The sequence below is a fragment of the Equus quagga genome, chromosome 2, assembly GCF_021613505.1.
Source record: "Equus quagga isolate Etosha38 chromosome 2, UCLA_HA_Equagga_1.0, whole genome shotgun sequence".
In the NCBI taxonomy this organism is placed as follows: Eukaryota; Metazoa; Chordata; class Mammalia; order Perissodactyla; family Equidae; genus Equus; species Equus quagga.
Genome location: NC_060268.1, coordinates 140280356 through 140294588, shown reverse-complemented (window position 1 = coordinate 140294588; position 14233 = coordinate 140280356). Strand labels below are relative to the sequence as shown.

General features: G+C 34.8%; 1 protein-coding gene across 1 annotated transcript in view; it reads right to left on the bottom strand.

Annotated features, from left to right (window-relative positions):
* The window catches only part of PCDH15 (protocadherin related 15), an 874042-nt gene that overhangs the window by 740319 nt on the left and 119490 nt on the right, over positions 1-14233 (bottom strand). The window contains exon 2 of the mRNA XM_046654051.1: positions 6587-6705. Within this exon, the coding sequence (XP_046510007.1) occupies positions 6587-6677 (91 nt within the window). The 5' untranslated portion in view covers positions 6678-6705. The remainder of the gene's footprint in view (positions 1-6586; positions 6706-14233) is intronic.

Sequence of the window (14233 nt, the reverse complement as noted above, 5' to 3'; positions counted from 1 at the left end):
TTTCAGTTTGTCTAAAATTTTCATAGTCTCCTTAAGCTCCTTAACTTGAAAACTCAAAATTTGTCCTGCAAACATTTTCTCCCTATCTCTACCCCAAATTCCTTGTCAGATTTTCCATTTGTTATTCTCCCAAAACATATACACTGTATATATTTCTATTATTATACAGATCACATTGTATTGACTGGCTTTCTCATTATTATATTTGAATGAAGAGACTGCCTCATTTTGTTTCCCTAATATTTTTGCCAGAGTTAATATTCAGTAAAATATTAACTAAATAAATATTCTACAGAGAATTGAAAATGTGGACTGGAGAAAAAGTAATTATATTCATTGGATATACAGTTAGATGAATGTATTATATAAGGGAATTTAGAGGGAACAGAAAATGACAAAAGACAGGATCTTTTTTAAAAATCAGAAAATACCCAGATTTGTTTATTATAGAGTATGTCTCCTTATGGAAATATAAACAAGAGTGGGACAGTTTGAAATCATAGAATAGGAAAAGGTAGAATGTTCACCAAGAAGATGAAGAAGAACTCTGATACATAGACAATCAGAAAAAGTCAGTACAAAGAACCTCTGAGAAAAGGAAGTTACTGAAAGGAAGATCAATAATGCTGTTTGCTGAAATGGTAGAAAATTACAGGATTTGTGCAAGAAAGTAGTCATTGAAGACCTTAGAGAGTGCAGTTTTAGTAGAGTTGTGAGAAAAACCAAATTGCAGAGCTTAAGGGAATTGGTGAAGAAGTGGTGGTGACAAGTAGAGAGATTTGACAGGAAAAGATCCAACTAAGAAAAGCCACTCTGAGTTGTACGAGTCATTGATGACTCAGAGCCAAGCAAGATTATAATTACATTTTTGCTCAATTTCTGTTTCTATTAAGAACATTTAAAATGAATTCTGCCTTTTCATGCAACGAGGATGTGAGCATTTTATTTTTCAATGGGTTCAAATTTTTCAGGTTGTTAAAGCACAAAGGGAAGTATCTACCATACCAGTTATCATTAATTTTATCTGCACGGCTTGGACACTGAATTAGACCTTTTACTTCTTTTCCCTCTCTCAACAGGACAAATGAGAGTATCTGAAGCATCAGTACTTTGCTATTCTAAGTTATCTGAGAAATCACCTCTTTGTGTGTGCACGCATGCATGCATGCGCATGCTAGCAAAGAATCTTCTAAGTACGATAATTGGTCTTCTGTTTATCAGAGTTTATTTATTTCTGGTTCTTTAGTTCTCTGGCCTTCCAGGATATGCAAATACGTTTTGAGTGAGCCTACTACTGGTATATACAAAAGCTATTGAAGTAATCCTTCTAGCCACAAGGTCAGAGCTTAGAGAAGACACAGAGTTTATATTTCTGAACTTGCTTCGTGGGAAATTGTTGTTGAAACAAGAAAAGACATATGCTTTCAAACCTTTGCTCTAAAACTAAATCCATTTTGAGGGTACAGGCATCCACAAGATTACCCACCTTCAGAAAAGAAGTGACAAGAAATACAAGTGTGAGTCCAACCTAAAAAAAGGAACAGCCAAGCTTTCATCTGGAGATGAAAGTTGGATTGTTTAGGAAAGCTTTATTGGAGTAAGCATTGAGACTAACAATGCTCTTTCTTGTCATCCCATTCTAAATGTCACATTATAATGTAACCTAGACAATGTATATAAATCTAATAGCTTACAAAGCTTCAAAAAATAAAGACAAACATTCAGGATTTTAACTAAGCCTGTAGGGAAAACAAAACTTGAATTTAAACTCTCAGAATAAAAATTTACTCTATAAAATGGAATACCTGAAAGGGGTATTCCTTTCAATGAAAAGATGTCTACAACATATTAAGATAACAATTTGCATAAAAATGTATGCAGTACATGGTTTTATTTTTGTCTAAAATGTGTATTATCTATGTACTATATACATGTGCGTGTCTGTGCGCGCATATATTGTTCCATTTCTGTGTATGCTATCTGAAGAATCATATTTAAATGAGGGATTAAGAAGTTTCAGAGACAACCAAGTTCATTGAAAATTACTTAGGTATAGTCTCCAATAATCACCTTAATTTAATCTGATTATAACTGAAACAGACTCAAAAGAAATTATTGCATTGTCCTATGTTCAGAGAAAGATAAGAAGATGAAGATAACCTACATTAAGCTTATAAATAACAAACTCAAAGGATAAGGAATTTTTTTAAGATTTTCAGCGTAATGCAGGGGAGACGGTGAATGTCCCACAAATAGAGCACGCAGTCCTCGAGGCACTACAGATATTACCACAACAGTGCTCCATGCGACAGTCTATGACAGCCCGGTGACAGGGATCTTTAAGAGCATTGAACTATTCTTGTAGAGCTGTTACGTTTGTTTAACCATCTCTTCTTAAGGCATCTAAAGGGCCGAAACATCTTGCTCAGAAATATGTGTTTCAGCTCACTGGGTAGTGAGGTTTTCCTTATGATTCTATGATCAGCATCATAATGTGTCTGTCATTCTCTTCTAAGTCTAATTAGCATAAGCCAGTGGCACTCTACTTCATGACCTCTGGATGCATTGATAAAAATGAAAGGGTATAGTCATTAATACTTTTAAGAATAAAATGCAATTTAACAAAGTTAAGTCTTCAAGGTGTTTGGTAAATTTGGAGAGAGATGAAGAAAGAATACACATATAGTGCACAGGATCACAAAGTATTCATTTATAAATAAATATCTAAATTTATTTTTAAAAGTATAATAATTTAGAAATAATGAGAAATAATAATAGCAATAAAAAGAATTTTTTTTCAGTAAACATTAGCCATATGTCAGGTGCAGCACTAAACTGTATAAAATCAAGTTTCAGAGAGTTATTATTATTTATAAGGGCACCAAGCCTCAGGAAGTGTTGTGACTTTAGAGGTTATAAACAAGGTCCCTTCATATAGTTGTTCTGGTTGTGCACTATGTAAGGGTTCCATTCACATCATAGATATATGCTAATTTATGTAACAGCTCGAGGGCAAGATGAAAGATTTTTGGTTTCCAGGCTAAATGCTCCAGCAGCCAGGGAGAAGCCTTTCCTTAATAAACTCATGTTGGCTTTTGTGGTTTGCGGTCTGCCCTCTCTCTTTCTCTCTCTGTCTGTCTTCAACACACACTCTCTCACACACACACATACTCATTGGCACATATATCTTTTTAAAACTAACACTCTAACATTTTGGTTCAAAGTTGGGCATAATGTTATGACATAAAGTTGTTTTTCAACAAATACCTTTCCTATCTGATTATGGCAGTAATATATATTCAATATGGACAATTTGAAAATGCAGAGGAAATAACAAAAATTAAAATAAAACATACCCATTACCCATATATAATTTTACTTTCTTCTTCTCTCTCCCTCCCTTTCATCATTCATTCATGAACTCAAAATCAAACCAAAATAAACAAAAACATAAACCCCGTGGACAACTTGGTTAATTTACCTCACTATGAATAATATATTAGAACAAGGTATATATTTTACATATCTTTTATCTCACACAACATACAACTTAGCAGATGGCCCTGCTTCTCATGACACTTCCTTCTCATGCTCCCATTCGAATAAAATTGTCATGATTGGTAATGCATAAAACTATACGCTAAAATATCAATCCTAAGGCTTTCTTATGGAGAGAAGGAGAAAAATACCACAAACTTCTAATCTATTATGTTTTCTAATTTTCTATCAGTTGGCTAAATTCTGACTTTTTAAATTTAATATAATACTATCAATCTCACTTACATTATTAGTGCTTGCTTAGATATGTAGTAATCAAAAAAATGAAATGTCCATTATGGAATAGGCCATCTACAAATTTTGTTACTGAATCTAAAACCTTATCCCAGCAATTTGAATGAGAAATGTAAAAAGACTGAAAACTTAGCCAAGTCCTCAAGTAATTATAAAATATTAAAAATAATAATTATACAGTATGTTTTTCTTGGAAGCAGTTTCACACATTTGGGTAAGACTAGAATATTCCATTTTAGGTTAAGATATTTATTAAATAAACAGTATCTTTTTTTTCTTTCCAACTCCCTTTTGCCTAAGTAAGGAAATGCATAGAAAAGCATACGAAACTATTCTTAAAAGTCCAGAAGAATCCTATTATTTAATATAGGAAAAATGTAGACTGTTATACTGATAGACTTACGGTAGTTTAAAATTTTTCTCCTTCCTTTTTCTCTATCTGAAAATCCCAACTATGTACATAAATCAGTTGTCAACTAGCCTAAGAGACTAATCCAACCAGTGGATCATCTATGGCAAAAGTGTTCCTTTCATTTTCACTTTTTCTCTCATATTTCTATCATGTTTGTGATCATTACCATTGTCTTCCTTCCATCTAACCACATCCCTGCATTCCCAAGCATTTGGGTAAAAAAAAATTGCTTCAAGAAATTCTTATCACATATTCCAATTTAGTGTTATTTTGTGTTATCCACGCTGTACTGAATTCTGATTTCATTCCTGTATAGTATGGGCTCACAATTTTATATGGATTCAAAAAAATAGTAATTATGAAAACCATTTTCAGGCACACATACCTGAAAACTGAACAAAAGTGATGTCAAGAGTCCCTAATTGAGAGGGGTCTGAGAGAAGAAAGGCCTGGGGAGTACCTAAGTGAATAGACTGTGTTATTACCTCTGGGGGCACATTGGAGGATGCAAGTGTGGAAGGAATGCTGAAAAGCACATACAATTAAGAAATCTCTATAAAACATTGCAATAAGTTTACATTTCTCTGCCACAGCGCCTATCCCTACAGTCTTCTTAAGAACTGAGTCACCTACCTCGAGGAGGAGAGAATTGAGAAGGCTTTCTAACTGTGGCTGTAGGGGAGTCTTCACTGTGCAGGACTCCAGGGGCAGCCCACTGTAGCCCACCCCTGGCAGGTGTGAAGTGGCACTCTGCTTCAGAAAGCAGACTGCTTGATGGCCAAGAGTGACCTGGTAATCTTCTTTTGCAGGCTACTTGAGCACATTTAGGAAGACTAAGAGCTATAATGAACTTGTTAGGGAAGCCAATCCATCACATTACAGGTTAAACCAGGAGTGATTTCCCCTGATAAGCTAAATTACATCGCTAAGAACTAAAGGGTTTGTGACTGTCTAATGTGTACACTGACAGCAACCCCTTCCTTGCTAAGTGTGAACACTAAATATGAACAAAAATAGAATGTCTGATGACAAAGAAATATCAACATCCCGATTTGTCATCTGTTCCTGGGGTACCATTTAAAATGCATTCTTTTAACATAAAGTCACGCTCTTTTAAGTTTCTTTGATTTTTACTTTTGCTTCAAAGAACTGGTTACATTATTTTTTAAAATTTGTTTTTAGACTGGATATTCACAATCTCCATAAATGGTAACGACATGAGCATTAAATTCAGATGCACTTGAAGTGAACACTGTGCTAATTAGCAGAACTTTTCAGGGTGTTGACTTTATGAAAATTGTTGTTATTGTGAATTATTCTGCAAATCCCAAAAGAGGCGTAGTTTTCTAACTGTGGAGGACTGGGAATGTCTTAATAAGTGCACAATTTGAACACTGTTTGCAATAAAGTCAAATTAAGTCATCTATCCTCAGATCATTCAATTCAGCCCAGCAAAGCATAAAAAAGTTCACATTCTTTGCTACCACTAAGAGCAACTATAAAAAAGATCAGGAAACCACCTATGAACCCTGAATGTTGAACAAATATTGAGTAAAAATAGTGAAAACTTTTTAAAAACAATGAAAATTTTTTCAAAAACATAGAAGAGTACAAAACTCAGTTTTCTTGAGTTCTAGGATGAGGATATTTGTCCATTTTTTTTTCTTCCTTTAAGCTTAGAGTATTATGTATTTCCTAACTCTCATTATGTGGTATTCAAAGACAGATTCCTCCAATATGAAAATATCCAAGATGGGCACATTTGGGCCACTGCAGACATGATGTAAGTGGTCCCTAAGTAGCTGGATGACTGATATATCATTTTAGTGACTGACTTACTGGTAGGAAATGACTTACAAAGTCTGATTGCCAAGTCTTTTACATGTTTTCACTCTTTCCAAATAAAATAGTGGGAGATGAAATAACACATTGCCAATTAAAGCAATAACACTAAAAGCACCTACGGTTTCTACTTTTCATTCCTTCAGAGATCTTTTCTCATAGGAAATCGTGGTATCTTTTCCACTGCTAAGCTTTATTTGAGACCACTGTTTGTGTTTGTTCGAGGGTTAGGCAATAAAATTTAAAATTTATTTTTTGCATAGCAGTTAAGCATTCCCTTAGTGAGAATGAGTAAGTGTCCATGTAGAGCACTTACTTGTGTTGAATTTCCAACCATTCTGCAGTCCTTATTAAGAAACAAAGTACTTTGGATGCCACTTTTGTAAGATTATTTTAATTAAGGTAAATTATTGCATGGAGCTACTAACCTTTAGAAATGAACTACAAATTAGCATTATTCATTTTCTGTGGTGTGTTTCATTTTCTGTTTAATAACAGAAATCTGGCTAACTCTAAAGGTCAGACTCAAAGCAGCCTTACCATCATCATACTGGCCCAAGCTGATTGCGAAGAGAGAGCCAAGGATAATCCCTGAAGCTAACCATTTCCAGAGATAAAACTGCTGTAACATCTTCTGTCAAATTCCACTCAAGGCTGATCTGAAATAACAAGAGAGAGAAGACACATTTGACAGGTTCATTAATCTGTTACAGGTAAACACAACCGTCACAGCATAGAAAAGCCTTAATGACTTCATAGTTAATTACCTGTGCCATACTATCCATTAACAAAGTAACACACTTGTTTAATGCGCTGGAATCCTTTATCTACATGAATTTGCAGACCAGCAATTTCGAAGTAAGGACAGTTTTCTGTTATTTATTTTTCAAGCAAGTAAGTTGAGAAGTTAACATACTGATAATATTGGAACCACACCCTCTTTAAAACTGAGACCCAGTGAGTGAATCAAATGTTAATCAGTTTGTTACTGAATTTATCTTGTCTATACCATAAGTTGTTCTACAGTAATTTAAGATGGTGAAACTACATGAAAATTTCAATGGACATTTGTTTTACACAATCAAGTAGAAAAACCCATCAGTGAAATGCTAATTCCTTTCTGGTAGAGTGATAAGAGAGTGACTTGACTATGCCAACTAAGAATAAGGATAAAGCATCAATTTTTACCACATCTGTCTTTTGAAGCATTTGAATTAATTTCAGTTTAATTCTTTTGTTTTTCTTTGCGAACTCCCAGTAAGTAAAGAAACTCAATGAGATATTAGTGGTCAGTGAGCACACCAGAAAGTCATGCTGAAAGAATGATGTGTTCAGTTTCCTTGTAAATTGAAGAAATTATTCACATGGAATTGCTCAAAGTCACCCTGATTATAGATCACAGCATCACAGAGAAAGGAAGTCTGTTTCTCTGATTCAGAGGTTCCAAATTCAAATGCCTACAGGGGACAAGAAGACAAAAGGGTGAATTAGCCTTAAGAGACAAGAGGGACGGTGAAGGCTGTGCTACACTGTGTAGTCCCGGGTTTATCTGAAGGGAAGAGCAGATGCTCAGCATCCTTCAATGGCTGTCATATGGGAATGCAAACCAGTGTTGACAAGTCATTCTGGTTTTCCAGAAGATGGTAGAAATCCAAATTTCCATGTGAGATTGCTCAGTGTTTAGATGATTGTCCAATCCTCTTTATAAACTAAATGCTTCTGGCAGGCCATATTGTTCCCTGAGATCCTTCAGTTTATGACTCCTGCCCAGGGTTCTCTCTCCTAGACCAGTTGTAGATAAGGTTCACAAGAATGTACAAAGGAATACTTGAATTCTGCTTTCACATGCATTTTATTCCATCCATGTTTCTGTTTTATTTTTGTGTGTTTTATAAAGTTTATTTGCACAACAGCATATACAAATATATGTGATTTATTTTAAAATTATATTAAAAGCGCAAGCTCAATTTTTTTTTACTCATGGAATACACAGTCCTTAAATCTCAAAGGTCACTCCACTAGATCACACACATTTAAAAATAGAATCTATTCTTCTTGTGTTTCTTTATCTAAAAAAAAAGCCTTCTTTTCACCTGGCTCTCACACATTTTTTCCCCTAACTGGTAAAGGACGCAGACTCTACTTTTATAACTTCCAGGCACAGATAGCCCAAAGAAGAGCCCATCGTTAGATATCAAGAGGACATAACGATCTATGCTCACTTGCAGGAAAAAGAAAACTAAAACTGACTAATGTCAGTAGTTGTCAGAGCAATGGATGAGAGTGTGGCTTCTTTTTAAATTCAAGTTCTTCAGCTTACCAGTTATATGACTTTGAGTACATTAAATAGCATCTCTGTCTCACTTTCCTTGTCATTAACGTGGAGATAAAATAGTAACTACCTCATGTTTATTTTGAGGATTAAACAAGTAAATGGCTATAAATATACACTCAGAATAGCGCCTCAAACAGGGTGAGTACTCCATAGAGCTTAATATGGGTATTTTTGACTCAGCATCTGCGGAATCTTCAAAGTGCTTAAACAAATATTTTCTCTATCTGTCTTTAGCACAGTTTTTAAGGTAGGTATTATTATCTCGGTTCTGTGGAGAAAAGGTCATGCTCACCAGCTCAAGGTTACCAAGATGACATCCCATCATCTCATCATTCCATAACAGAATGGACCTGCTCATTCCATAACAGAAAAGGACCAGAAAATTTCCAAGAGGACACGTGGTTCAGAAGGTTTCGAGGGATCTGAGGCCTAGACGGCCAGCTGTATCGCTGCCCTGTACCCTTAGGGAGCAATATTGCTTCCCTCCTCCCAAACCTGGCACAGAGCCCTACTAAAATTTAGGCAAATAATGGCTTCAGTTCCTTTGTTTTTTAAATGACAAGATTAAGAAACAGAAAATAGTACTTAAAAAATAAAGAAAAAACACTTAAAGGATATTTATTAGAAAAAACTTAGAAGAAAAGCAATATCTTTACAAATGACAAAAAGACTAAGTTGTGTTCCTTGGTGGGTCCTTAACTTACCACCTTGACTTCCCTCTTACTAGCTTAGTTTTCACTATTATGTTTTTACAAATATGCTATTTTTTTTTGCTTCTGATTCAAACCATTTGGTTTCATTTAACAGCCTTCAAGATGAAAACAACCTGATGGATCATAATTTTAAAATCATTAAAGCCATTGTTTTTATTGTATCTCCAGAAATAGAACGTCTTGATGTGTGATCCTGTACATTTTTCTTAGAGGATCGTATTTATATTTTTGAGAACATTACAATAAAAACTTGAATAAAAATTCATTTAGAATAGATATAATACTTACCACCTGGAGTAATAAGAATATTCTGGAGAATGTGTTACACTTGTTTATTTTGGAATAATGAGAAAGAGAGTAACTTTTCTATTTTTTCTACTCTTCAATTTGTCTGCATTATTTCCAAAGCAATTTTAATCATTTTCTCTTTTTTTCTTTTTCCTAAGAAGACTAGCCCTGAGCTAACTACTGGCAGTCCTCCTCTTTTTGCTGAGGAAGCCTGGCCCTGAGCTAACACCTTCCTCTACTTTATATGGGGGACGCCTACCACAGTATGGCATGCCAAGTGGTGCCATGTCCGCACCCGGGATCCGAACTGGCGAACCCCAGGCCGCTGAGATGCAGAATGTGAGAACTTAACCACTGCGCCACCGGGCCAGCCTTGCAATCTTAATAATTTTAATGGGCTCAATATTTATAGCAACCTGAACGAAAGTTATGACTCACCACATCAACCTGATACCCCAAAACATAGAGCACATACTGACTTAAGAAAATCCTGCCTTCTAAATAAAGACATAGTGAGAAGATACCTCCTGGAAAGATGCTAGGATTCTCCAGTCAAAAGACTAAGGACCAGCATGTTCAATAGACTTATTGTGCCACTCAGATGACAGTCTACTTTCCAGTGGTACTTCTGTCATCAAATAAGTTGGAACAGATAGAACACTTTAGACAAGCAACAATTTTCATTACTAGTTTTACAATCTCTAGAATTACAGACAAAGTTCTTATGGGAGATGGAACCCCAAATCTTCTTAAATGATTGTAGGTAAATGAAAGGCATTTCAAACAACACCTCCAATGTTGTACCTTTATAATAAATTCCATATCAAACTCTGCCATTGTTCTCTGAGTACAAATTTTCCCCCCAGATCTCCTTGGCCAATAATATTATGCTATGGCAATCTAAAGCATGCCTAGTTCTTAAAAGGAATGTAACTGACCCATCAGTAAGTTCATTGCACTTGCTTTTCAGGTGATAATTTAATTGGCATATTCAACACTCTGGTATAGCTAATAAAGATATGGTTTTGCAATAGTGATTTGGGAATAGTATTGTCTTGTCAAAAATATTGGGAAAGAAAACAGCTTTCCCAGTTACGTTACAGTAGTACATGTAAGTGGCTTGAGTTTCATGAAATTTACAAGGCGTTTTCTGTAGGCTTAAGAATATTTTACCACAATTATTCAAGATGCAATATACCAAGTATGAATTTCACATCATTTGTATCCCCCACAAGATAAAGCTCACATTCATTTCCATGGCATTCCATGCTCTTAGAAATTCATTTGTTCAACAAGCATTCATGGAGAGTCTATGAAGTACCACTCACTCATCCAGGTAGTTGGAAAATATCAATGTAAAAAGCCCACTCATATCTCTGCCCTCAAGAATCCTACATTCAACATGAAGATAGACAAACACTACGCATAAACAAGTTACATAACATGTTAAAAGGTAAGTAACATGAAAATATCAGTTTGCATTTTAAAAATTTTATACTGTCACTTTACACTTGATTGTCGTTGAGAAAATGAAGTAAGATTATATGAAGAAACCAGAATGTTTTCTGATAATGTAACTGAAGGAGAACTTTACAAGGAAAGAGTACTTATTCCAACAGCCCTGGCTGAAAGCACCCTTGATAGTATCTACTGCCCTGAGTACAGATTGCTGTTCATCTCTTGGAAGGAGAAAAAAGGTTTTTCACCACGTTTTACTTTCAAGCAGCATAAATTTCAAGGCTGGCAATGCACAAAGCTCTGCCCTTTACATGTTTATCTCTGATCGCTGCATCGGGGTTGGTTGCGGTGGCAGATGACAAAAGCAGCCACAGTTGACATCACAGTGGTTTTCCCACTGAAATATTTTTGACAATGTCAACTATCTTTTTAGCTTCTGTCTCTGACTGCTATGTGAAAAACCACTAATTTCCTTGATATATCAAAGTTTGGAGCCCGCTGCCAATAGTGTGATGAGAAATCCCCTATCAATACCGTGTCAGGCAGGAAGCTGGGATCTCTCCATGAAGCGGGACTTGGACACATGCATCTGCCCTTCAACAGTCTGTTCACTCAAACTCTGGTGCCTCCTATCTCTGACAGCATCTAGATAGAGCTATAAAAATGAAACCTGTCACAGTTCAGTATTCCTTACAAGAAATATATCCTGTCTACATGCTAGAATAAAGCAAACTTCCTTCAAAGCAGCCTCAGCTATCAGATTGAAAACACGAGGCTTTCCAGAGTCACCACATCTCCCCACACCAAATATGAATTTCCTTAACTGACTGGTTGGAAAGCTCTCCTCCACCTCACCATGGTGGGAACCGTCAAGATTTTCATTGCTCCAGAGAATCGTTATCACTCACATGCATGACTGGATGAATCTTCTTTTGCTTCTTTCTTTCTCTGTAATATGAACTTCAAGAAATAAATTTCAGAGATTCTTTCAGATGTATTCCCTCTTTCTAGATTACTTTATACTTTTTCCATTATTATAATTTATATGTAATTTGTATTAAATATCTCTAAAATATATTTGTTTATACTTTTATATTACATACTTACATATGATATATTTATAAAATATACTCATATAATATAGAAGATATAATGAAATATGTTTCTATGTAATACAAAGTATATCATATTTTGTGTAATATAAAATATAGTAAAATATATTTATATAACTTTATATCACATTTTTACACATAAAATCTATGTACAGAAATGCATTGATATTTTATTGAAATTTATACTATCCATATACAAATAATGATATTATCTCTCATTTATATTTTCTTTCAGTCATGAGCTGGATTCTGCTTCAAGGACAGAAATGGCCAGACTGTAGCTAATTCCAGGCAAGGGCAGTAAATTAACCTATGTTTTCACTGGGCACTGTGAGATCTAAGGCTCCTCACCAGCCTGGCCCAGACAAATCAGGCTTATCTGATCTTTGCTGGAGCTTACAGCTTGTTGACATGCCACAACGTCTGAGTATACCTTGGCTGTCCACTTTAAAATGTATATTTATTTGTGCTCTTGCTCTCTCTCCGTATATATACATATATATAAACACACATACACACACTCTCACTATATATATATATGCATATATATATATATATATATATATACACATACATTCTCAATGTGGTAGAATCAAAGAAAGCTGATGAAAATAATTTCAAAATGAGGAAGAGAAGAAATCCATAGGAACTAATCTTGCCGTCACTGCAATTATTTATAGACAATGTGCTGAATTTCAGTTTTAAACATTTTAATTATATACTCAATAGTTGTAAACATTAAACGAGACTGATTTAACTCAAAATACATTATTTCCTGAAACCACATGATATACATAAGGAAAGTCCAAGTTTGGACATTCTTCTACAAACTTTGGTGCACCTTTAGAAAATTCAATCAGTAACAACATGACAGCAAGGGTCTATCCTTTTTTAAATGGTAGTTTTAATCATAAAACTCTAATAAAGGAGGAAGAGATATTGGTTTTCTTTTTGGGTAATACTCCTCACCAAGAAAACAAATTACTGACAAATGTAATTAGCCTATTTACATTTATAGATTGTATCCTACTAGAAAAAGTTCAATTTTTAATTTAATCAATACAAGTATAAACCATTATTTTATAATAATAAGCTAGTCATACTAGTTGGCTTAATAAAATGTGCATAAATCAAAATTTTAAAAAGAGAGTGGATTTCAATATGTATGTCCACTATTACTATCTTATTGCATACTCTTTCTAGTGTTTATACATGCATTTACTCAATAAGAATTTATTGCATGATATTGAGTACACGTCAGACTCTCTGCTTCTACTGCAGAAATAAATCAGTTTAGTTTCCTTGCAATGACTTTGCTATTGAGCAAGTACCATATTTCATATTTGCCATAACATATCATTTCAAAGTACTTTAGGAAAATGATTCTAAATTAGGGAAGCAATGAATTTTAATTTCCAATTTTAAGGGATTTCCAATGAATCCATGTTTTCTGAACTATAATCTAAAAGCTAGTCTTAAACATAAAGATATTTCTCACAATTTCTTGGAAAAATAACAAGAAAAAGCTTAGTTTGAAAGGAGCCAGCACTCTGAAATAGAAAAAGCTCAAGCATTATTTTCTCTGTGGGGTGCTTAACATAAAAATATAACCAAGTAAATTTAAAACTATATTTGAAAGCTCAGGAAAGTGTATGCATGGTTTTAAAAGGAAGCCTGAAGGAGAGTTCTGTGTAATATTTCTGGCATAGGAAGCAGATTATGACTAATATTATTGTTTGATGAGGGTTAAACATTTCAAGAAACACAAATAGATTAATGAATAAATTATTTTTCTCTTAGAGTAAATCCATTAACAAAAAATCAAAGTATTAAGACAGTCAAGAGAGATTGAAGTTGAAAGTGTGAAAACGCCAGTGACTTTTCTTTTTTCTTTCTTTTTTTTAAGGCAGATTAGCCCTGAGCTAACTACTCCCAATCCTCCTCTTTTTGCTAAGGAAGACTGGCCCTGAGCTAACATCCATGCCCATCTTCCTCTATTTTATATGTGGGACGCCTACCACAGCATGGCTTTTCCCAAGAGGTGCCATATCTGCACCCAGGATCCGAACTGGCGATCCCTGGGCCACCAAAGAGGAACGTCCACACTTAACTGCTATGCCACCGGGCTGGCCCCGCAAGTGACTTTTTTGATGTATTATAGTAAAAAGTCCTGACTTTGTGATGAGAGAGACTCATGGCGCATTCCTAGCTCTGCACTTCTTTGCCATATAAATGGTAAACTAGTGAGAACTTGTGAGACTTTTGTTAAAATTAGGATAAT